This window comes from Thyridium curvatum, assembly GCF_004353045.1.
Source record: "Thyridium curvatum strain D216 chromosome Unknown NODE_77_length_194619_cov_74.347017, whole genome shotgun sequence".
NCBI lineage: Eukaryota > Fungi > Ascomycota > Sordariomycetes > Thyridiales > Thyridiaceae > Thyridium > Thyridium curvatum.
The window spans coordinates 50,715-74,523 of NW_022156832.1; the positions used below are offsets into that span (position 1 = coordinate 50,715).

At 56.8% G+C, this 23,809-nt stretch overlaps 9 protein-coding genes across 9 annotated transcripts; 5 read left to right on the plus strand and 4 right to left on the minus strand.

Moving 5' to 3' along the window:
• Positions 1 to 94: 94 nt before the first annotated feature.
• E0L32_009993 (uncharacterized protein) lies at positions 95 to 3,658 on the minus strand (the record flags this gene model as incomplete). Its single annotated transcript, XM_031132562.1, has 2 exons — positions 95 to 200; positions 282 to 3,658. 2 exons carry the CDS (start codon positions 3,656 to 3,658, stop codon positions 95 to 97), a joined length of 3,483 nt encoding a protein of 1,160 aa, XP_030990217.1.
• A 664-nt stretch (positions 3,659 to 4,322) lies between these two features.
• E0L32_009994 (uncharacterized protein) lies at positions 4,323 to 6,168 on the minus strand (the record flags this gene model as incomplete). The annotated part of the gene is made up of 5 exons (XM_031132564.1): positions 4,323 to 4,988; positions 5,043 to 5,049; positions 5,130 to 5,400; positions 5,458 to 5,886; positions 5,958 to 6,168. The coding sequence occupies 5 exons, from the start codon at positions 6,166 to 6,168 to the stop codon at positions 4,323 to 4,325; spliced, it is 1,584 nt and encodes a 527-aa protein (XP_030990218.1).
• Positions 6,169 to 7,338: 1,170 nt separating this feature from the next.
• On the plus strand, positions 7,339 to 8,486 carry E0L32_009995 (uncharacterized protein; the record flags this gene model as incomplete). Its single annotated transcript, XM_031132565.1, has 2 exons — positions 7,339 to 7,665; positions 7,746 to 8,486. The coding sequence occupies 2 exons, from the start codon at positions 7,339 to 7,341 to the stop codon at positions 8,484 to 8,486; spliced, it is 1,068 nt and encodes a 355-aa protein (XP_030990219.1).
• Positions 8,487 to 10,281: 1,795 nt separating this feature from the next.
• E0L32_009996 (uncharacterized protein) lies at positions 10,282 to 11,490 on the plus strand (the record flags this gene model as incomplete). The annotated part of the gene is made up of 1 exon (XM_031132566.1): positions 10,282 to 11,490. One exon carries the CDS (start codon positions 10,282 to 10,284, stop codon positions 11,488 to 11,490), a length of 1,209 nt encoding a protein of 402 aa, XP_030990220.1.
• A 792-nt stretch (positions 11,491 to 12,282) lies between these two features.
• Positions 12,283 to 14,189, plus strand: E0L32_009997 (uncharacterized protein; the record flags this gene model as incomplete). Its single annotated transcript, XM_031132567.1, has 6 exons — positions 12,283 to 12,495; positions 12,554 to 12,696; positions 12,760 to 12,839; positions 12,900 to 13,289; positions 13,497 to 13,527; positions 13,589 to 14,189. The coding sequence occupies 6 exons, from the start codon at positions 12,283 to 12,285 to the stop codon at positions 14,187 to 14,189; spliced, it is 1,458 nt and encodes a 485-aa protein (XP_030990221.1).
• Positions 14,190 to 15,551: 1,362 nt separating this feature from the next.
• Positions 15,552 to 17,158, plus strand: E0L32_009998 (uncharacterized protein; the record flags this gene model as incomplete). The annotated part of the gene is made up of 6 exons (XM_031132568.1): positions 15,552 to 15,577; positions 15,657 to 16,094; positions 16,149 to 16,580; positions 16,637 to 16,747; positions 16,827 to 17,024; positions 17,092 to 17,158. The coding sequence occupies 6 exons, from the start codon at positions 15,552 to 15,554 to the stop codon at positions 17,156 to 17,158; spliced, it is 1,272 nt and encodes a 423-aa protein (XP_030990222.1).
• A 55-nt stretch (positions 17,159 to 17,213) lies between these two features.
• On the minus strand, positions 17,214 to 19,020 carry E0L32_009999 (uncharacterized protein; the record flags this gene model as incomplete). Its single annotated transcript, XM_031132569.1, has 4 exons — positions 17,214 to 17,616; positions 17,681 to 18,370; positions 18,462 to 18,759; positions 18,816 to 19,020. 4 exons carry the CDS (start codon positions 19,018 to 19,020, stop codon positions 17,214 to 17,216), a joined length of 1,596 nt encoding a protein of 531 aa, XP_030990223.1.
• A 1,255-nt stretch (positions 19,021 to 20,275) lies between these two features.
• On the minus strand, positions 20,276 to 21,566 carry E0L32_010000 (uncharacterized protein; the record flags this gene model as incomplete). The annotated part of the gene is made up of 5 exons (XM_031132570.1): positions 20,276 to 20,307; positions 20,380 to 20,637; positions 20,713 to 20,809; positions 20,890 to 21,042; positions 21,123 to 21,566. The coding sequence occupies 5 exons, from the start codon at positions 21,564 to 21,566 to the stop codon at positions 20,276 to 20,278; spliced, it is 984 nt and encodes a 327-aa protein (XP_030990224.1).
• A 1,377-nt stretch (positions 21,567 to 22,943) lies between these two features.
• Positions 22,944 to 23,744, plus strand: E0L32_010001 (uncharacterized protein; the record flags this gene model as incomplete). The annotated part of the gene is made up of 1 exon (XM_031132571.1): positions 22,944 to 23,744. The coding sequence occupies one exon, from the start codon at positions 22,944 to 22,946 to the stop codon at positions 23,742 to 23,744; it is 801 nt and encodes a 266-aa protein (XP_030990225.1).
• Between the last annotated feature and the right edge of the window lie 65 nt (positions 23,745 to 23,809).

The window sequence follows — 23,809 nt, forward strand, 5'->3', positions numbered from 1 at the left end:
GCTGAAATCAGTGAGGTTGTCTCTGGAACGTCTATGCTCCATGCCGAGACAGATCCATTCCAAGTTTAAGAAGAAAAGAGATGGCACATTTTTGTTACTCTAGGAAAATCATTTGTTTAACAAGTTCAGTCGCCTCTTTCAAATGCTGGCAAAACTGCGTTGCACGGCGGGCAGCCGAAGTCACGACTGTGAAGTGAACACTGTTTGCACAAGTTAGCACATGAAGAAGACGTCCCGATGACGCAAAGCCATGGGGAATTGGAGGCACGGGGCACACATACCATTCCTCGTAAACCTCATAATGCATCCATATGGCATTGGGATCCTTCCACATGCACCCTTTGTCCAGCATTCCCGTCTCGAAGCAGTTACTCATCATCAATCTCGGCCGCACTCTTTTGTAAATTGGGTCCTCGAACAAGGCCGGCACCGGCTCGCCCTTGTTCAGGAGGGCACGCAACGCAGTCAGGTTGCGCTCCCAGCCGGCGTTTCTGCCCGCCTTGGCGACAGAGGCGACGTGTGCGCGGGTTGCGTTGATGAGCAGGCTGCGGCGCTCCGCCATGTCCACCGCCGGGTCGCGTGCCGCCTTCACAAACGCTGCGACCTGGGTGTTGACAACCTGAATGATGTCGACGCGGCCGAGGTGGTAGTGCGCCTGGTTGACGCTTTCAAAGCACGGTGTCAACTCCCCGAAGATGGAATAGCCCGCCAACTGGATGACCATCTGGAACACGCTCTTCGGAGACAGCTTCTGTGCCCGCAGCACAGTAGAGCCAAAGCCCTCGAAGAGGAACACGGCATGGTCGGCGTCCTTGGTGGTGTCAGCATATTGGGCTCGCACTTTGCTAATGAGCGCTTCCAGCGTCGCGTCCGTCTTGAGCGGCAGAAGCTCGGGCATAACGGCAGCACGCGTGGCGGCCGCCGGGGCGCGCACACCTGCTTCAGCATCGTTGGTGATGGCGGCGCCTATGGCATCGCTCAGGGGTCTCAGCGTCAAGGCATCCAGCATGCTGTGCTCACCAAGTGTGGCCGAGATGCCATTGCGGCACACGACGAACTGAAGAGACTTGTCGTGCCAGCGGTTGGCGGCATCGCTCTCGCCTCCTAGATGAAACTGTCGGCTCCGCTCGGCCACGTTTTCCGGAGCTGCTTCATCCAGGGAGACGGTGAAGGCGGCGGCTTCGATGGCGGCGATGCTCACGGCATTCTGGTGGTCCAGCCGTTGGAGCTGCTGTCTCGCTTTGGCCCATGAGGGCCTGTTGTCCGACGTGAGGATGCTGACGAAGGAACGCGCCACTGACTGACTTAGCAGTAGCTCGAATGCGGCGTGCAGCTCTGGGTACGTAGCCGGTCGGCTCCCCACGGAGAGACTGAGCTTGAAGGCGTGCCCTCGCCAGAAGACGATGCAATAGTTGTTGTTCGGATGCCTTTGCATGGCATCGCTGGGGATGCCGGGGACGCGCACGGCGTTGAATATCCAGGGGTAGAACGCTGTGGTCAGCTCCTGCTGGTTCAGCACCACCGGCCCGACGTGCCCCGCCTCTAGCTTCAGTTTGAAGTTGTTCACCGTACATGCGAGAAGCGCGGCTCGTTCGGCTTGGGAGTGCGGCTGGTGGCTGAAGGGATGGCCCATCCAGAAGCTGGTGAACGGAGTAAGCGACACTCTACGATCCAGAAAGCCGCGTTGAAGCTGTAGCTCCCATTCCCAGTTTTCGATGGCTGGGTCCGCCGCTCGAGCTGCGGCACGGTCGTAAATCAGTCGACCGGGACCGCCTGCTCGCTTGAAATCTTCGCAAGCCGCAATGGTATTGTTGAACTCTGCCGGTGTTGCGAATGCCTTGACGCCAGTGAGGAACGCATTGCATAACGCATTGATCTCGGGCAAGGGAAACTTGGGCAACGGGTTCGGGACGAAGGGGGGGTTACCATTCATGCCTGCGTCCTGGTGGACTGTCCCGCTGCCAACGCCATTCACCGCGCCATTTGTGAGCAGCGTTGGGGATTTCGGCAGCCTGGAGACAGTCTCGACTTCACTTGCCTGAGTGAGGGTAGTTTCCTCTGGAAGGCCGTCTGGGACGAACTTGGACCTCTGCGCCACTAACTCTGCCAAAGCCACAAGTCCTGGGGCATTCGTCACTTCGTGCATGGCCACCTCAGCTCCGAGTTTGCTTCCTAGCCAGTCCTTGAAGTCGGTCACGATCAGAGAATCGAGCCCGAGATCCACCAGAGGTTCGTGAAGATTAACCTGATCGGCGCTGATGGCCACGAGCGAGACCAGCTTCCTGAGTTGCTCGTCTAATACGACTCGGCGTGCTTCGGACATGCTTGAAACAGCCGCCAGATGTCGCTCCGCGCTTGCCCCATCGTGATCTGGGGTCGAGCGGTCAGCTACCTCGGGTTCCGTGGCGGACGGCTGCGATATTGTGATCAAAGCAAGCAGCCTACGCTTTTGCTCTTGCGGGACAGAGAGATTGGCGATGGCCCGGGCCAAACGCTCAAATTCTGTAAAAACCTTCTTCGGCGCAGTACTGGCTTTTATCTTCACTATCGCGTCGTCGTCGGCCAACAGCACTATCTTAGCTGCCTGCGTTTGGCTTTCTACGATCTGGAGGGCCGAGAGCGCATCGGCTATGGATACCGTTGCTAACGGGAAGACGCTACCGATGTCCTCGTCCGGAAGCAGAGACAAGATTGACTTGAAGGCGGCACTAGCAAGAAAGGGACGGTATCGGAACAGCTGGGTGGCATCAAAGGATACGCGCTTGACGGAGCGGTCGGAAGCGGGCGAAAACAAGCTGCGACCATTCATGTCAACGACGGTGCCGAAAGGCGCGACTGACTTTATCAGATCTTCCGGAAGAGCAGTTGACGAGGCATTGAGGACAGCGTCGAGCCCGGCTCCTCTCGTTAAGCGTAGCAGCGCGTCTGGGAGAGCAATGTCGTTGGAATAAAAGATGTGAGCAGGCTGGGCCCCAGAGTTTGACAGCAATGCCTGCTTTTCAGTATCCGTCCCAACAATTGCGACAACCTTAAGGCCAAGGAGAGTGGCCACAAGAGTCACGGCTTGGCCAAGCAGCTCGCTCGCACCTTTGACCAGCACGGTCTGACCGGACTCGACTTGCGCGCAATCCTGGAGGCCGTAGTAAGCAAGGGACAAAATCCGGGGAAGCGCAGCACCCGTCTTGAATGACCAGGACGGCGGGAGTCTTTGCACGAAGCAGCCCTTGGCCCGGGTCTGACTAGCAACGGCGGCGCTAGCGTTCCAGCAGCACACCCGGTCCCCAATACGAAACGCGTCCTTCATGTCTGATCCCAGAGATGTAACTACGCCGGCACAGTCTACCAGTCCGGCTGAATCGTTGTTGCTCCCGAGGATAGCTGGGTTTAGAGCGAATGAGAGCCCTCGGATCTTGACTTCGTCCGACCCAAGCGGGCCGTCGGCGGCGTCATCATCGACAAAGCTGAGACTGCCAGCGACTCCCGGCGGATCAATGACCATCTTGACCGGTCGACACACATCGTGGAACGGATTTAGTGTGTACGGTGCGACTGTGGAGCCGCTGTTCGTGCTGACTTGGCGCTTCTGTCCGCTGGACATGACCCCCCCAGTGGGACTATGAACACCATTTTGGGGAGTGGTCGTGGAGTGGTAATGCATGTTGGGGATTCTGAGCTCGCTGGTTGAGAAGGGTGAATTGTAAAAGCTAGGCACCTAGCTAGTGAGCATTCCAAGATGTTATGGTGAGTTATGAGCAAGTCCAGTCATGGGGTGCACCGCGTATCGGAGGGAATATGGGGTTATATACGTAGGGTTGACCTTCTAGCAAAGCAGCACAAGCCTATCGCTCTTCAGGACTTCCGCGACATACCCAATGGCAGGAGGTGGCTCGCTTCTCTTTATCTGGAAGGTCTAGAGTCGGGGGTGATTGGCTCGGCGAACGCATGCCTGGTAATTAACCACCGTCTGATGCTGACCGGAGGGAATACCGAGTAACAGCCACTCCTTCCGAGCGTTAGCCAAGCAAGGGTACATGCAGCTCGTGTAGTATAGGAAACGAAATCAAATTTGTGCTGGTCATCAACAGGACACTCGTATGAACTGACCAAGCCGCGTTCAGTACATGCCAGAGATACAAGATATTGCCCTTGTGGCAGTAGACTGCCGTATGTGGAGGGGGGGTTTGTGCCTCATGGCACCTCCAAAAGAATAATAGATACTCTGCGCTGAGAGGGTCTAGGCCTACAGATCTATACTTATCATCCAAACCTGCACGAGATTACGCAAACCTAGCCATAGCGAGTACCCTTCTTGGCCATTCCCTCTACGAGGGTTCACTTCTTGCTTCGCCCACGCTCTTGGCTTCGGGCAGTCTACGCCACTCCATGGCCGCACTGACGACTAGAGCAGCAGCGGAACTTGCCAGGGCCAGCAGAAATGTGGTCCACAGAGCGTCCTCGAATGCACCCACCACCTGGCCCAGCAGCTCCGGGGGTATCAATCGCCGGAATTCTCTAGCGCCCGCCGCCACCACTGCCGCGCCGTCCAGGCCGTCAATTCCCTGCAGCGTCTTCAAAAGGCTGTCCGTGAAGAGGTTCTGGGCGATGCTGGGCCCCACGGTAGCCCCGAGGCACTCGAAGAAAATGACAAGAACGCAGGCAGTCGGGACGTCTTCCTTGTGGACTACTACCTGCACCGCCAAGATCGGTACCTGGCCGCAGATGCCATAGCCAATGGCACTGACAATCTGGTATCCTGCCCAGCTCGACGCGGGGCTGTCCGCGTGCAGAAGCCGGAAGAGTCCGGCGCCGGCGGCAAGGACAGGAGCACCAATCCACATGAAGGGTACGTAGTATCCCACCTTGGAGATAATCCAACCAGCGACAAAAGTTGCAAGCATGGTGGAGATGGCAAAGGGAAGCATGTTGATCCCGGAGTCCTTGGCGCTGGTGTTCTTGACCGACTGGAAGTAGATAGGCCAGTAATAGGTCTGCACAGTTATGGACAGTTGGAGGAACATCATGAAAACGGTTGCTACGCATACGGTTCGGCTCCGGAACAGGTAGAGTGGAACAGTACAGCTTCCTCGAGGTTAGTGATGGCCGACGCATGTTTGCTAAGCGAGCCTTACCTGTTCGGATTCTTCATTTGCATGATGAGGAACAGGATCAGGGTCAAGCCAAATCCGATCAAGCAGCCGTACACCTTCGAGTCCGACCACGGGTAGACGATGCCTCCCCACTGCAAAGCGAGCGAGAGGCAGATCACCGAGCCGATTAAGACAGTAGCGCCGAGAAGATCGAGCTGGTTTATCTTTTGTTTAAAAGGCAGCCCTCCTTTGACAGGCGCCGGAGGAGGCCGCAGAGCGAACCATATCTGAGCCAGCCCGATCGCTCCAAATGCTGCGGGCCGTCGGTTAGCGCTCAGTATGCATCCCTGACAGTCTCGAGTTTACCCACGAAGATTGACCCAGAAGCAAAAGCGCCAAGTCAGAGTGTCATTGTCCGTAATAGCACCCCCGATGATGGGTCCCAGCACGGAAGCGACGCCGTAAATGATGGAGATCAGCCCCATCAGCACCGGGCGTTTCCTCAGCGGCACCGTGAGCGAAATAATGATGGCAGCTCCGCTCATCAAGCCTGCCGCTCCCACGCCTGCTACGGCGCGTCCGATGATGAGTGTCGTCGAGTTCCGGGCTACGGCACAGATGATGGAGCCCAGCTCGAAGATGAGCAGCAGGACAATGTAGGACCACCGGATGTCGTAGAAAGTATAAATGCGACCGCAGGTAGGGAGGAGGGCCATCTGCGTTAGTTTGTAGCTGGCGGCGTACCAGCCAATGTCGTTGAGGCTGTTGAACTCGCTGGTGATGCGAGGTATGGCCGTTGCTGGTTGGATATGCTCGTTAGATCGACACTGCCGCGTGACGGGTTAAACTCTAAGGGTGGGAGATGCGTACCCAAGATGGTGTTATCGAGAGACAACACAAAGGCGCCGCCCATCAGGGCCATTCCCAGGTTCCACAGGGCCCAGCCATCAAAGTAGCCGGATGTATCTTCACTATCGTCAACTTCTCCTGCTTCTTCCGCTGCAGCACGAACCGCACCGTCGGTCTTCTCGGTAGCCTCTTCAGTGACATGGTTTTCGGCTAGTGGAGTGATGGCTACCATTGCTTCCAACGAAGTTAAGGATGTTTGAAGGTGGAAAAGGGGGGGGGGGGGGAAGAATAAAAGAGTAAAGGAGAAACTAGATTCATAAGGCAAAGAAACCTTACCGAAAATAAAAACAACACAGTGCACCTAGCTGGACTAGAGAAGTAGCTACGGATATGGGTTGTGCTTCACGCGCGGAGTTGCATGTGTTTGGCATCCTCACTTAGTCCAGAGCCAATCGGGGGATCGCCGGAACTCGGGACCTCAAGAAGCGTCCGTGTGATCGCCTCGATCCTGGTCGGTTCGTTGACGGACTAGCGGGCCGGTGGGGCCGAGCATGTAACGTGGTCGGCAGTCCTTTGCCAAGCTTCGCTTATTACCTGCTTACAGGGTGACCGGCGGTTTGTACTCACCATAGTTCTTCGATTTTGCAGGCGTGGGTTGTAACTTGTATGTACGAAATCAAAAACTGGAACCTGGTCCGGCGGGTTTGCTCATCCCTGACCCTGACACCTTTCTAGCCTTCGTCTTATCGGAAAGAGAGCAGCCAGTCACAGACGAATGCCCATGCACGCCCTTTAGCGGATTCAGGTGCATACTGTATGTGCAGGAACAGCGTGCTATCAAGCAGCACAGGGCAAGAGAGGCCACCGGGACGATGATGACGAGCCGACGCCTGAGAAGGCCTTCACCAGAGCCGGGTTACATTACGTATCTTTTACTTCTAGTAGTTGCGTCGACTGTTCTGCCCTTTTCTGTATACTTTGTGGGTTTCTATTGGCAGACGGTGCCTTTTGTAGCCCGCAAAGCTACCGCGGGAGCGCCAAGGATGACCGCTTTCGGACTCCCAGTCACTCTACTGCCTCGCCTACATCGCCGGCTGCGAGAAAGCTGACACTCCTCCGCAGGCCGAGTTGCATTTCACCTGGCCCGGGCTGTCGTATCCAGTCGCCCAACGAGAACCATCTACAATCCCTCTCCGGCGATAGGCTATAGAAAACAACGGTAGCATTCGTTTGCTCCATCGCCCTGCGGCCTTCTACCCTCGTCAGGTCAGGCCAGGCAATGCCGTATACAAAATCTCTCTCTCTCTCTCTCTCTCTCTCTCTTGAGCTTTCATCTTTTGCCCGATATAGCACCGCGGTCGTCCAGAAGGTGGCAAGTCGACACCTCACGATACGCGGCAGAATGGCACCACGGAGGCTCAGGATCGGCGTCGCCGGCTTGGGTCGCATGGGGAAGCGGCATGCCATGAATTTCTCCCAGTCGGTACCCCGGGCGGAACTAGTGGCCGTGAGCACTCCCGACGCATCCGAGCGACAGTGGGCGGAGATTCACTTGGGCCCGTCCGGCGTATCGGTGTATGCGAACTACGAAGACATGCTCCGCCACGAGGGCCTCGAGGCGGTCTGCATCGCGTCCGTGACATCGGTGCATGCCGATCAGGCCATCCGCGGCATCGCGGCAGGCAAGCATGTGTTATGCGAGAAGCCTTTGGCCACTACTGCAGAAGTAGTAAGTCAAGTCGAGCCGAGCCAAGCCAGCCGACTAGGCTCACGACGCAAGAGGCTAATGCTTACTGACGCTCGAGCAAGTCGCAATCCGTGGTCGATGCCGCGGCGAGACGGCCTGACCTCAAGGTCATGTGCGGCTTCTCTCGACGGTTTGACGACTCGTACCGAGACGCGCATGCCAAGGTGGAGGCGGGCCTGATCGGACGGCCCTCCGTGATTCGAAGCCAGACCTGCGACGTCTTGGATCCGTCCGGCTTCTTCGTGGCCTATGCCCAGTTCAGCGGTGGCATCTTCGTGGACTGCTCGATCCACGACATCGACCTGGCGCAGTGGTTCTTTGGCGAAGACAGCAAGGTCCAGTCCGTCTCGGCCGTCGGCATCACGGCGGTAGAGCCCGGGCTGCGCGAGTACGACGACCGAGATAACGCAGTGGGCGTCATCGAGTACGCCGACGGCCGCATCGCCTATCTGTACTGCTCCCGCATGATGGCCGCCGGCCAGGAAGACTCGACCGAGATCATCGGTACCCACGGCAAGCTGACGGTGAATCTCATCCCGCAGGAGAACCTGGTGCGCATCTACGAGCCCGGCGGCATCCGCCACGAGCTACCGCAGAACTACTACGGCCGGTTCAAAAACGCGTTTGCGCGCGAGGCCGTCGAGTTTACCGACTGCTGCCTCGACGACATCGAGGTGCCAGTCAAGCTGGCTTCCGCGGTGACCGCCGTGAGGATCGGCGCGGCCCTGCAGCAGTCCATGATCAGCGGGGAGAAAGTCCGGTTCGATAACGCAGGGGAGGGAGCGGAGCGAGCCCATCTGTAGAGATTTACCTGTCCACGACTATGCCTCCTGTCATTCTACCCTCACCGGGGTTTCCGTAATCGAAGGAATCGGCGACGTACAGTATGGGGGGAAAGCGGCCATGGCTGTTGTGAGACCGGGTGGAGAAGGAGTACATGTCTTTTAGCCTAGCGTCCAACACCTGTCGTGTTTGGTTGCTCGGGTGGCTATCTGAGATACCATGAGAATGGGCTAAATTATGACGGAGGGGATTGCAGGCCTGAACCCTGGTCGACCAGGCCTTTGTAAGCGCTATTCCAAAAGGGTTTGTTTAGCTAGCCTACAGACACCCAAAAGATACTACGTCGCCCACCGGAATGGACTGTTACGACCATCACCAGTCTGACTGCAGCATCGCGTGCTGTGCCGCCGCCTGCTCCCGTCCCGTGCTGGGGCAGGCCCCGGGCAGGGGATGACGCGCGTTGGCGTTCCCGCCACCCCCAGTCCGTAGCGACAGACCGGCGTGGGTTTGTACTGCACCCTCCTACTGGACAGAACCACGCATAGCCCTGTTTCTCTCCTCCAGATCTGGCAGGTGAGGGCGCTGCAAGCGCGAGTCACCTTATCCTCGAGAGCTATTAGAAGACCGGCACGCGCGTCCGTCCTTTCCGGCTCGCTCTACAACTCCTCCGAAGGATCCACAGTCCAACGGCGACCCCCACGGCCCACGGGTACGGCGGGCGTACACGTGGCGCCTTTTGGCGCTGGCAGATGGCAGAAGCCACTTCCTCCCACGAATGCCAGCCCTGGAGTTCTCTGACCGGCAGACCTTCTACTGCTCCATGGCCAGGGCAGCGAACATGCTGCTCCTTCAACCTAGCTACGAACTAGGGTCGAACCGGCTGACCTTCCGCCTTTGGTCTTGTGTAGACCCTCTCTTCCACCTTCCTGTTATACCATAAGGTGGTACCAACCATATCTTATTGCAACTTCGTTGAGGACCCGCTATGCAGATAGAGCCCCTCTAAAGTTGAATCAACCAACTTATACTGATCCACCGTATATGTTCCTCCCCCTATGGTGTACTGTTGCGCAGCACAGGTCGGCCGCCACCCGTCGATGCTTCTCGTTAACGGATCCATACGAGAGCCGTTTCTCAGTCGAGGGAACACATTCCTCCGGAAGATCATCGCACACGCAGCTGTCGCTCCACACCTCACAGCTTCCGCCACTGGCCGCTCTAGACCAGCCTATCGTTCACTCACAAATACACACACACCCTGTCTCTCTCTCTCTTTCGGATAGTCTTTTTACGCCTATATCCCTCCGGCTTCACCCGTCCTGAGCTGCGAGCAAGCAGCAACATCGTCAATTTTTGAGGTTCGATCAGCGATCAATATGTAAATCGAAGAGTATGGCATTAACAGCAGGAGTGGATAAGGTCTACTTCTTCCTACTGACACTGTTCAGCGGACCGTGATCTAGAAATAAGCGTCGAATTGAACCTAATTACCCAGTGGGGTATCTGTATTAAGTAGCTGAGTTTTGTGACGGTAAGCGCTCTCAGCTTGGCTGCCTTCATGTTACCCCTTACGGCTAGTATAGACGTCAGGGGTTTGACATCTGAGAGTCCCTGGATCCGAGTCTTGGTTGTCTGGACGCATTCATATAATTTGCATACCGAGAAGAGTGAAGCCTCCGTTCTTGCCTGCAGATGATCGGGACAGAATACCCTCTGGCGTCCCCACTTACCCTGAGGTTGCCCCATAACGAATTCTTTGAACGGCTCAGCTTTAGCTTTGCGTCTTGCTCCGACCGCCGTCACAACGAAGCGAGAATGAACGCAAAACGGTCTGCGTGCGACCGCTGCCACAAGATGAAGATGCTGTGTCAGACGGAAGGACACGGTCAGAGCTGCAACCGATGCCAGTCGGCGAGGACTCAGTGCACTTACAGCAAACCGGGGAGGCCGGGAAGGCCAGCCAACAAGGCCAGGATCGTGTCGAACCCGAGCGGCGCGACGAACCAAGGGAGCGCAATAGAGCCGGAGCCCGCCGGGGCTGGTATTCCAGCGGCAAGCTTTCCACTCGCCGGCGAGAATACCTGGAGGAACCCGCTCCCGGAGCACGCCGCAACCAAGGAGGCCGCATACTTTCTGGAGGGGCAAATAACACCCTGGACACCTTATGGAAGCTTCTTGGACGCCTCAAGTCTGCCGCTCGACTATACAGGTTGGTCCCTGAACAGCACGGAAGCCGACGTGTGCCCGTCAAGTTCGACGTCCACCGACCACCCGCCGACGGAGCCAGGCATCATGGGGGAGGCGGGTTTATCCCTAGAGACGAAGCCGGACTCTCCCATTTTCATTGCGAGCAAGTTGCATTTTGATGACCAAGACTTCATTCAACGTCTTGCGCATTTTCATGTAACTATCACTTGCATGATCGACTACGAGGCGCACCTGGGCCCGGAAAAGCTTGAGCAGGAGGCAGCGCATGTGCTCGAGAGCTCCTCTAAGTTCCTCGGGATCATCCAGGTGCTTGCAAGTGTGGCGGACACGGAGCGTCACCGGCGCAGAGGGCCGCAGGAGCCCTCCCCCTTCAACGCCTCCATCTTCTTGCAACTCACCTCGATATCTATACGGCTAATCGAGATGCACACCTGGCTCTACACCTCCATCTACCGATGCCTCCAGCAGGAACCCGACACGGTGAGCCAGGAGGCGGCAGGCGAGCCACCCTCGGCGCCGCAGCTGGGGTTCACCATCGCCGGAGTGCGGCTGGCCCCGACCGCGCATTTCCGGCTGCTTCTGATCCTCCACACCGGCATCTACTACCTTAGCCGCATCCAAAAGGTGCTCGGGGAGGTCGAGGCGCTCCGGGTCGAAGCCGCGTCCGAGGTCTCGCCGGCCTTGCCTCTTCAGACGCGGATGCTTATTAGTGGAGACCAGAAGGGGCGCATGGCCAAGATCCGTTCGGTTTTAGCCAAGCTGAAAGAAGAGTTTGGGATCTACTATTCCGCCGGGGTCACAGAGGTTAGCGGGTGACTTCCGCGCTGACGCTTCATGCCTAATAGAAATAAGTACTGATACATAAAAATAGAGCTACATCATGTACTAGCATTTTACCAGCAATGCAATCAGTACCATCTCCATTTTTCTCCCTGTCTTGCCACAACGTCTTCTGCAGTACCATCGAGTAAGCTGACTGCAGTAAGTGTTACAGGAGCTTTGGGGCTGTGTGTGCCTGAAATCTGCGCTGGGCCACGGATCTGCGCCCGAGAAGCCGGAGCTCGCAGCGGATGAAACGAGAAGGGCGCCTGAGGAGTGCCTTTGATACCCCAGCTTACTGCGCCTATGGCACAGACATGACCGAGGCACGCTCTTTGGCCCTTTCAATGGCTTCTATGACTGGTTTGCACTATCCGAGACCACTGGTTCGGTTGTCACTGAGAGACAGGGTGAGCAGGGGTGGCCACAGCCACTACTCATTAACAATCGCTGACTTTTTACTGCTCTTGTGACGGAGCAGTGGCAATACTGCACGGTTTCTTGTGAGTTTACTATTTGGTTGGTCACCGTCTTGTATCTTGCGTCCAATTATCTAATCAGGGTATCGTTTATGTAGCATGTCGGTGGTTTTAAGAAACCCGCCGGATGGCGAGTGCCGACGCCGGCGCCTGTTGTCGAAATCCTTACCTAGGTAGTTGGTCGAGGCGCACACATCAGATGCTGGCAAAAGGATGTTTTCAAGATGAGCGAGCTGGCTTCAGAACAAGATCCAGGCCGACGGGATCCTCTCGCCAACTCTTCCCCTCAACCAAGTCGACACTACCAATCATGGAAACCCAGACGCTTACCAACCTGACGCCTACGCTGCAAACACTGGCCGCCGCCGTTCTCGTCGTCGCGGCATACGCCTTCCTCCAGAAGATTCAGCACCACTTGCAGATCCGAAGGCTGCCAGCCTTTCACAATGCCATCAGCAGCGAGGCGCACAGGAAGCAGTACATCAAATCGGCGAAGAGCTTGTACCAGGAGGGCTACAAAAAGGTAAAATATATCTTGCAGGCAGCAGCGTTGTCGAGCCCTCTGGCTGATGAGCTCCAAGTTCAAGCACTCGGTCTGGAGGGTAACGTCCGCCGATGGCTTTCACCAAGTCGTCGTTCCGCCTTCCGTTTTGCCAGAGCTGAGAAAGCTCCCGGACTCGGTGCTCAGTATTGAGAAAGCCGTTGCCGAGTTCTTCGCCGTTAAGTGAGTTATGGGATGCTGCATGCTGCATGTGAGAAGGGTCTCATCCTGGGTACCCTCTTTCAGGTATACGAGGTTACTCGCCGATGATCGCGATATCGCCATGCTCATCCACTCGATCAAGACCGATCTTACTCCGGCTCTCGGTACGGTTCCGCTCCTCTCTGTCCGCTTTTCTTTTCCCCGCGACTAACTCGCTGCCTTAGCACGCTTGAACGGCATTGTCTATGGCGCGGTCGAGCAAGCTCTGGAAGAAGAAATGCCAGCAGGCTGTGAAGACTGGACCCCGGTGAAGATCAACGCTAAGCTGCTCAATATGGTAGCCAAGATCACAGGTCTCATTTTCGTGGGTCCAGAGCTCTGCCACAACGAAGACTATCTCGACTCTGCGGTTAACTACCCCGGAGATGTGGTTGCAGCGGCGCAAGCGGTCAAGCTAATTCGACCTTTCTTGCGCCCTTGGCTCGCTCCTCGCCTGCCAGAGGTGCGCAAATTGGACGAGACGGAGAGGAAGGCCATGCAGATGCTGGAGCCTGTAGTTAGAGCGCGACGCGACGCTCAAGAGAACGATCCGGACTGGCAGCAGCCTAACGATAGTACGTAAGGCCCGGGGCATAACCTGTGTGGTGCTTAGCCCTGTTCTCGCTCCCCCTTGTTGATCGGCCTTCGAAGCGCTCCGCTAACTTTGGGCCCCGTCCCCGCGTCTTCAGTGCTAAGCTGGCTCATGACTCGGATGGAGAAGGAAGGGTGTCGAGACAATTTAATCCTGGCCAAGCAGCAACTGATACTCATCTTTTTGGCAGTGCACACCACGTCCACAACGGTGACTAACGTGTAAGTCGCAAGAACGTGCATTATCTACGTGGGTTGGAAAGAAGCTGACTAGGCGCTGAAGTCTTTACACCCTCGCAGCTCTTCCGGAATATGTGGAACCTCTACGGGAAGAAGTTCGCCAAGCCATGGCCCAGAATGGAGGTACCATTACCTACCGGGCTCTGGAACAAATGGTCAAATTGGACAGCTGCATGAAAGAAACCAGCCGCTTCTACAGCGGTATCGTCAATTTCCAGCGGAAAGTCGCCCGCGGCTTCACCCTCTCTAACGGCCAGTACATTCCTCCCGGCGTCATCCTAGAAGCCCCATCCCATGCCATCTATATGGACGACGCCAACTTTCCTCAGGGCTCCGCGCCGGCCAACGTCTTTGATGGTTTCCGATACTACAAACTGCGCCAATCCGGACTCGTTTCCGACCACGCGCGTAACCTGTTTGTCACAACCAACGAGCAGAACCTCGGATTCGGATACGGCAAGCATTCCTGCCCAGGGCGGTTCTTTGCGGCCAATGAGATTAAGATGCTTCTCGCCAAGCTGCTGCTCGAATACGACTTCAAGAACGACGATGGGAGCACCGTGAGGTATCCACAGATTGAGGTGGGAGGCTTCACCAGCCCGGATCCCTCCAAAAACCTCTTGTTCAGAAGAGTGAAGGTATGAAGTCGTTCAGCATGCGAGGTCAAGACTGGAGCCAGCGCGCGACGTCAACATAGCACGGACTATGTTGCTAAACGAGTATACCTATCAGATGTTTTCTGGATAGCACTATGTTGTGTAGTCCTTTTTGAGGAGAAGAAGATATTGGCCAAAAACGCCACAAAGCATTGAAGTATCATGAGCAGATCAGCCGCGCGGGTATGCAGGATGACCAAATTCAACATGTACATCTACGTCCCGTCCCCGCCTCTCTCGCCGGCTACGGCTGTTGCCCGAGAAAAACAAATTTGAAGAAGACGAGCTTTGTCTCTCAGCTTGACGCACTTGCTGTCTCTGTTCCGGCTATTCTGCCCTAACTATTCTGTCCTGGCCACTCTTGCCTCCAGTGATGCCTCCATTACGACTTCGAAACATTCGTAGTCAAGAACAAGCAAGATAGTACAGCGACAACCGCCTAGTGTCGCGCAGAGAACTATGGAGCGCGTGCGTATATTCGATGACTAGGCCGTGCCACTCCCGTATCTCCACTCGCGCGGTACTCGATGATGCCGGTCTACCCTCGCCCCTACGCAATGTTGTATGCAGATCCGGTGTATTATTCGGACGTCGCCTGCCCAATGAGATTTCGGGCTGCCTTCCCACCGCCAGAGGAGAGGCTAGTACCTATGGAGGAATTCCAGGATATGTGCCAAGGTCAGATCCGTTCTAGAATGGTAACATCTGGTGACTGGACCGGATGATCTTGCCGTAGGAGCGTACGAACCGGCCCCAACCCTCACCGCTGGAGATAGCACTTGCGCCAAGAGATTGATTCCATTAATACGCCGGCAATCTCACATTCTCTGAAAAGTACCCGACAGATGCGAGATTCAAGCATGCAAGAGATATTGTGATCCGATCCCGGCGGACATTGTCATTACGATTTTCCGAGGCTCCAGCGGCCCCCGGGGACTGGATGTTCGCCCGGCTGTATCCCGTGTCGAACACACGGCGCAATTACTTTGGACCTCGCCGCAGGCAGCCATGTATCTTCGGCAGGTAGTTCAGGTATAGTAGTGGAGAGCGTGCAGACAGGGTTATCTGGTTTCAACCCTTCTCGGCATGTGAGAAAGACTGGGTCAGATTGGCAACAGCAGAGTTGGGCTTTCTAGGTAAAGAGGCACGATAGACATGCTTTCAAGTGCCTTGCCCACTTCAGTTCCTGGACCTAGCAAGGCAGGATTCTATATGGTTTCCCTTTCCATCCAAAATCCACGAGGTTCTCTGTTGCAGCCTCGCTTCGATCCTGCACATTGAATCACCGCTGCCCATTTCTGCTCCCCAGTCACCATCATACTGTGTACCACTATCGAATCGGTAAACAAAATGACATTAGCTCTGGGGCTACTTTGGTAGGTCTTGCTCCTCTACCAGCTCTTTCAAAGATATTCAGCGAGTGGGTTCTATTAACAAACTTGCCTTGTTTTCTAGCGCTTGGGACTTGTACGAGAAGGTCCTCGTGTCCCATCTTGCTAAAAAGTACAAAACGGTTCCCTTACCGGACGTGCCCACTTACAGCTCTAACGACGTAAGCATCGTTGTTCCGACCATAGACACCGACTCGAACTTCATCGAATGTATGCGTCTCTGGCTTAAGAGCAAGCCTCGCGAGATCATCGTTGTCACTGTGCCGAGATGCGAGGCCCATGTCCTCCAGTTGCTTGCACCAGTGCTGAACGACAAGATCACCATTTTGACTGTGCCCCTGGCCAACAAGCGACAGCAACTTATGGCTGGGGTCAAGGCCGCTACTGGCAAGATTATTGCTCTGGTTGATGATGATGCCTACTGGCGGGGCCCCGCCGTGATTCCCTACCTCCTGGCTCCGTTCGAAAATCCCGAGGTTGGCTTGGTCGCAGGATTGCAGAGGTGAGTCGGTGCCTAGTGGACCGCTAGTCAGACTTGGAGCTGACTGAGAAAAAGCCCCGAAATCCCACACGAGCGTCGAAACGCCAAGGCCATTACGGTTTGGGAAGCGGCTGCATCGCTCGACATGCTCAAGATGAACCATGACCAGCCGGTACGATTTACGGCAGATGGCGGCTGCTGGGTCCTTGTCGGACGGACTATGTTTGCTCGGGCGAGCATCCTCCAAGACCAGTGCTTCTCAAACTCATTCGCGCATGAAGTTGTGAACCACAAAGTTGTGAACGCCGCAGACGATGTCTACGTAACCAGTTGGGCACTGGATCATGGCTGGAAGATTTGCGTCCAGAACGCGCCCGAGGCCGAAATCACGACCGACATTAAGCGTGATTGGAAATTCGCATTGCAGAATCTTCGCTGGGAGAGAGGTAATTTCCGCACTTTCACCACGCGCCTCTTTGTAAGTCCCGGCTATCGGCTTTTGAACAAGTAAGCAACGCTCTTCAGCAAGACCAGATAATGCCATGCTGATCTTACCTTGGTAGGAGACACCCCTACTTGACTCGAAAGCTTCTCGAGAAGCTTACTCGGCCACTCTGGGCCTTTGCGTATATCTCTGCTTGGTTCAGGACGCTTCAGACTGCGCCGTGGCTTGCGTAAGTAGCAAACCAAATTGTCTTTATGTACTATCTTTCTATCAACGCATGGCATCGTTTCTGATCGCTGCTAAAACAGGATCGCCTACGTGATATGGATGGCCTTCGGATGGGGTGGATGGGTCTCAAATTATCGAGCATTTATCAGACAATATCCCTATATGGCGGGCAAAGTCTGGGCGCTTATTTTTATGGAGAACATGGGGCCTATTGTAGACGTGTATGCACTGTTCACTATGAACGACGATAGTTGGTTAACTAGGACGGCTGATACCCAGTATGTCTCAGACGAAAGAGATAAGGGGACAGCTACCTTTGCACTCTAAATGATATAACTTTTATAGATCTCCAGCCAGCAGCCATGGTTGCAAGTTTAAGATCTGGTTCCGCATGCGGCCCATCACTACTTAGTCAACAGTACAGTGCTCTGATATGTGAAAATATCTACACTCTCAGGATCTTATCCTCACACCCGCTTTGCCCCAGCCTGGTCGTCACCATCACCCTCCACAGGCGCGGCATGCCGCACATCCATCTCGACGTGCTCGAGCACCTTGTCCACGTTGTGCTGCACCTTGTCCTGCACCTCGCGGCCCTCGAACATGAAGCTCAGCTCCTCGAGGGTGCGGCCCTGGGTCTCGGGGAAGAGCTCGTAGACGGTGGCGATCTCGACGAGGATCCAGACGCAGTAGACGATGTAGTACTTCCAGCCGATGGAGTCGAGGGCGACGGGGTTGACGTAGGTGTTGAAGAAGACGGCGAAGCGCACCGTCAGCTGCTCGACGGCGATGCCCTTGGCGCGCTGGGCAAAGGGGAAGATCTCGACCATGTAGGTGTAGGTCAGGGCGTTCCAGCCGATGTTGTAGAACCTGGACATGGGGTTCAGTCAGTCTTGTGGGGTGAGATACAGCAAGAAGACGCAAGAAAACCTACGGCGAGTAGACAAAGATGAACACCAGCACGGGGATCGCCGCCCGCTGTGACCTCTCGATGTCGAACCGCGCCGACGCGACCGTCCAGACGGTGTACACGACGGCCGTGCCGCACGTGCAGATGAGGAACATGGTGCGGCGCCGGAACCGCGGCGCGACGAGAGCGATGGGCACGGCGTTGATGAAGCCCCAGCAGGTGTTGCCGAGGATGACCCTCTGCACGGTGCGGTCGTCGCGGATGCCGACGAGGTTGAGGATCTTCTTCATGTAGAACGAGATGAGCCCGTTGCCGCTCCACTGCGTGAAGAAGCCCACGACGGCGGCGAGCAGGAAGCGCCGGCGCATGGGCGCGTCGCGCAGCACGTCGGCCCAGGCGAACCGGCTGGCGGCCTCCTTCTCCTGCGCGATGGCCGACTGGATCTGTGCGTACTCGAGGCGCACGAACTCGTCGCCGTCGGCGCCCTCGGAGTGGTAGCGCTGCAGCACGGCGAAGGCCTCGTCGGCGCGGTCCTGCGAGATGAGCCAGCGCGGGGACTCGGGGCACCAGCGCATGAAGCACAGCTGGCACATGGAGGGGACGAGCTGCAGCAGGGACGGCAGGCGCCAGGCCCAGGTGCTGCGCATCTGGAAGGTGCCGTAGGTGACGCCGGCGGCGATGATGGCGCCGACGAACCAACTCGCGTTGAACAGTCTGAAGAACCAAAAGATGTGGATGTGAGGATCGAGATCCGAAAAAGGGGGAGCGGGTGAGGTGTACGTGTATGAGGAAGGGGTGGGCTTACGAGGTCATGATGGGACGCTCCTTGGCGTAGCTCAGCTCGCCGATGAGCGCAGAAGCATTGACGATGGCAAAGGGAATACCGAAGCCGAGAACCCAGCGAGAGGCAAGAAACATGTCGGTGTTGCGAGCACCGGCCTGCAGACCTGCGCCCATACACATGATGAGCGAGCCGGCGACGATGGTGTGCCGGCGGCCAAGGTACTGGGAAACGGTCGGGATGAAGGGGATAGCCATGAGGGCGCCGAGTGAATACATGGCGTTGAGCAGGCCGAGGCGTGAGGAGTTGGGGTTTCCAAAGTCTGCATTAAACCACGTTAGGTCCTGGTACAATGAGGACAAGGTTGGCGCGGCTTACAGTCAACCCAGGACTTGACAGCCTGTAGACTGTTCATCATAGACGAGTCGAAGCCCGAGGTCCATTCGACACCGAGACAGGTCGGCACCATGATGAGGTAGAGGTAGCGCAGGTTGCGTTTCTGGTACCATCGCAGCGTGTCGGCTTCGGCGATCCTCGTCAGCCGAGGGTCGACATGTTCTTCTTTGTGGCCGATGATCGCCATGGTTTGGGGGCAGTATCGATATAATCAAACGATTTGAATTGGTAGGAGGAGGTGGTGGTTTGAATTGTGGCAAAGGCTATAGCTTGTCTTTAATAGTCACATAGCGAAGCCTGCTATGGCTCATGCATGCCCACATCCAGACGGGGTCATCAGCTTGGAGACTGACCATGTAGGAAGGGACTGGGATCTCCTCAAGGCTGGACCAATGGGGCCACTTGAGGATCGCAGCGAGCTGCACGCTGACCTGGTTTGGGCGGGCCGATCACTGTTGTTTGGTGGATTAATCCATGCAATGGCACGGTGTGAGGTCTTGGCGATTGCCCTGGCCATCCTCGACGGCGTGGGGTTCTGCGGGGAAACCAGGGGTGCCCCGAGATCAAACCTCGAGCCATGGTCCTCAGAGTTGTGAGTTGTAGTTCCTGCAGAGCGTGTCTTGCTTTGTATGTATGCTTGGGATGAGGGCATGTTTTGACATGGCATTCCATCGTCCTCAACCGTCCTCTTCTCGATGCCCCTGAGTCTTGAACCCCCAGCCCTCATCTCGCAGCGCGCAAGACCAGGAACAAGTCATTAGCTCCTGTTCGCTCAGCGATGGTGCAGTCAGCGACGCGATGTTGGACCGTCCATCCGGCAGACGGGGATGTCAAGCTTCTGGGCAGACTCGCGTCATTACCCAACATGGCAGTTGGTAAGAGCCGTTGTGCTCTTGGCAGGACCGGGGATAGCCTCCGCGTGTCTCCCCGCTCATTCGGCCCCCTCCAAATCTGCTCAAGACGGGGAAGAGGAGACCAGTCTGTATGAGCAGTACCTGTAAAATCTGTGGGATCATCAGCTGGGTATGCACACTGCTGCTTTCTGTGCATTGATATGCTGTGCCTTGCTGACATCCTGCATGTTAGCCAGACGGAGAGCGTTGGCCCGAGGGTTCGGTTAAACTCCTGTCAGCCCAACAGGGCTGCCTGCAGGGCACAACCAAGACATGTAGTAGTGGTCGACACAGCTAGGAGTGATCAGGATCTAGCCTGGTCAGGGATGCTCTTAGTATTCAAGTATGATTGCATAGCTCCATGTTACCCCGGTTGGCATAAGAGACAGACAACCCCTCGTAAGTCGCAACTCGTCAGAGATTTGGAACTTGATATTCATTCTGGTCTTGATTTTCAGAGACTGCATACGTAGAATTACAGAGCCATTTCTCTCCCTCGCCCATTTTCATTTCAAGTCATTTGATATTCAAGCACACACATAAACCACCTCACGTCAGGAAGGTAGGCGGCAGGTCAGGACCTATTATCTTGTCAGTCACCGATCCGGGAAGTGCATCTTCTCTCTCTCTCTCGAAAAAGGTCTACAACTTACCCCACACGTGCAGGTTGTCGGGCGACGCGGGCGTGCGGTGCGTGGGCTCGGTCATGTCGAGCAGGTCGCCGTCGACATAGTGCTCCAAGACGTGGCCCGAGGGGTCGAACCAGTAGTCGAAGATCTGGCTGCCCATGATGTGGCGGCCGACACCCCACAGGGGCTTGTAGCCCTTGTGCCGCAGCCAGTCGTGGCCGAGGCTGTGGGCGTCAAAGTCGTGCGTCTCAAAGGACGAGTGGTGGACGTGCATCTTGGGGCCTGTTGCGAGCACGCCAGCCAGGTCAATAACTTGTACCAGGACCCTTCACACGGCATGCGATCACAGAAACTTACCCTCAAAGAAGAAGAAGCAGTGATGGTCGACCTTTTCACTGCCACGGTTCAGACGGAAGAACACGGTGATGTCCTTGTTGTCCGGGCCATAGTTGAGCTGCATAACCCACGGTTGTCAGCCAAAATCAACATCACTCTCAAAATCGCCAAAGGGGGTCGGTCCGGGTGAAGACATACCTCGCTGGGGAAGAAGTTGAAGTAGGTCGTGTAGAACTCGTAGCACTTGGCAAAGTTGGTGACGCACATGCCAAAGTGGCCGAGCTTGTGCACGGGGGCGGGCCTCTTCTCGAAGCGCTGCTTCTGGTTGACACCGCGGTTCTTCTCCTCGGGCTATGGTAAAGCAAGATTCAGTCAGCTCCTCGGCCTTTCACCCACCCACACACACATGTGTCGCCAGAAATACTACTCACATAGTTGAACTTGAGCACGGGGAAGTGCGGGTCCCTGACCTCGACCTTCTGCTGGCCGTGGACGAGGTGGAAGGGGAAGCCGTCGACGGGGTCGTAAAAGGTCACGCACTTGCCGCCGCCGGGGGCGTCGAGGTCGTAGACGCCCGTGGGCCGGGCCTCCTTGGGCAGGACCTTGGCGGCGTGGACCAGGTCCTCCTCGGACTCGACGCCGAAGGCGGCGCCGCCAAAGGCCTTCTCGTCGGCCTCCTCGAGGCACAGGACGAAGGGCTCGGAGCCGTAGCCGCGGTAGAAGGTGCGGTTGCCCTCGCGCCTCACCTCATAGAAGCCGAAGTCGTCGGCGAACTGGCGGGCGGGCTCGATCTCCTTGTGCTTGTAGAAGACGTGGGCGACATGGGTGAGCTGGATCTTCTTGAGCGCGTTGGACGGGGACGTGCTTGCGGCCATGGTGGGCGGTGGTGTTCCGAGAATACGGAATGCCTACGATTTGCTAAAGGTATGGTTGCAGAATAGAATGGGACTCTCTGATCTCGTTCCCTTGATGTCTGAGCTGCTCAGCCGAACGAACTCGCCGTCCGTTTTCCTTTGTTCTTCGTGGCGGGTGTCGGCGGGTCGGAGTGTGGAGTGTCTCGAGTTGGAGATGTCTGGTGTAGGGTAGATGTCTCCGAATCGCCACACAATCACCTGCGACTGATGGTTTGCTCTGGCTCGATGGGCGCTCGTCTTGATCCCGGCTTTCCTGTGTGCTTTTTCTCGATATACATACAAGAGTCCAAAACGAAGAAGCGAGAGGAAGTGAGAGGGGCTCCCCAACTTTTAATCAATCCGGGATCCATCCGTGTCCTCTCGAGAGAGGCGACCCGCGGGGCGGATGGTCGATGTGGTACCTCCGACGATATTTGCTGGGCGTTAGTGGGGTTTGTGGTGTCGTCCATCCCAGAGCTAAGGCCCTTCTGGGACGGCAGTTGACGCCTCGGGGCGCACTTGTGTGCACGAGAGATTCTCCCGGACCCGATGGGCTCCCCCGTGCGGCCAATGGGGTGTCTTGAGGCTGTCTCGACGCTGGGGCGCGGTGGTTAATTGCATCAGACGCAGGCTCTTGGCCGCGGCGCGTTCTCCCCGCACAGGCTATATTTCTGGGGTCCGATCTGGAGAAAAGTCGGATGTTTCTGGCATGTTGGCCAGCTTCAATCTCGGGGTTGAAAGAGACAAATGCTTCCATCGACTTCATCCTTTGACTGCTCATCCGGAGGAGGTTCATTGTGACATGTAACGCCGCCCGGTCTACGATCGAGCTCGGCTTGATCCCGCCTGCGTTCCTTTCTCCTGGGTGTGACCTGTGTAAGTGATGTAGTCCGCCCGCATGATAGCAAGTCATTTTCAAGTACTCGTACCTGGACGCAGACTCCCTGCAGCTCCTCATCGTTGGAGAAGATCGATAGATACATGGATTGGCTGTAGCTGGCTTCTGTATTTGGCGCTGCTCAACTGCAGAATGCGGGGTAGTCCGGGCGTTACAGCTGTTGTGTCTCGTTACTACAGGCGGCTGACCAAGCTTATCAGCTGTGTGCTCAGGCAACATCTCGCCGATAAGCACCGCTGACTCACCTTGACATAACCACTCTAAGCTGGCTGCCCAGGCTTGAAGCTATTCCCAACCAACCACACAAAGCACCACCATCCCCTTTCCGCCCTCACATACCCGACCTCTCTCCCCGTTCCATCCACGCAGACCGGCGGCGTCGCATCCTCCCACACACCCCTCCACCGCTCCGCCCATCCCGAAAGCCCTCGCGCGACAGTCCTTCCCCCCCTCCCCCCACAATGGCCCGCAAACTCACCAAGCCCTCCGCCACATCCTCCCCCACAGCAACCACCAGCACCACATCCCACCCGACGGCGGCAGCAGCAGCAGCGACGACGACACCGGGCCTGCCCCGAATCCTCACCGACGCCAAGCCCCTCCCGCGCCTCGTCGTCTTCGACCTCGACTACACCCTCTGGCCCTTCTGGGTCGACACGCACGTCTCCCCGCCCCTGCGCGCGCAGCAGGCCGCGCCGCAGACGTCCGCGGCCCTCGACCGCACGGGCGAGTCCTTCGCCTTCTACGACGACATCCCACTGACGCTGCACGCGCTGTCCCGCGCCGGCGTGAGGCTCGGCGTCGCGAGCCGCACCCACGCGCCCGACCTCGCGCGCGACATGCTCAAGCTGCTGTACGTCCCGCCCGCCAGCGCCGTCCTGCCGCCCGCGCACGAAGCAGTGCTGCTCCCGGACAGGTCCGCGGGAGCGGGAGGAGGAAACAGTAGCAGTAGCAGTGGCAGTGGCAGTGGCAGTGGCAGTAGTAGTAGTAAAAAGGACGGCAAGCCGCGCCGCGCGCTCGACTTCTTCGACGGCGGGATGGAGATCTACCCCGGCAGCAAGATCCGGCACATGGAGAGCCTGCAGAAGCGCAATGGCGGCGCGGGCGTCGCGTTCGCCGACATCCTCTTCTTCGACGACGAGAGCCGCAACCGCGACGTCGAGACGCTCGGGGTGACCATGTGGCTGGTGCGCGACGGCGTGTCGTGGGACGAAGTCGAGAAGGGCATCCGCGAGTGGCGGCGGCGGAGGGGCGTTGTCTGAGACCTTGGGAATACGAGGACGAGAATTTCAACAATTTTGTAGATGTACTGCATTGGCACGGCGTT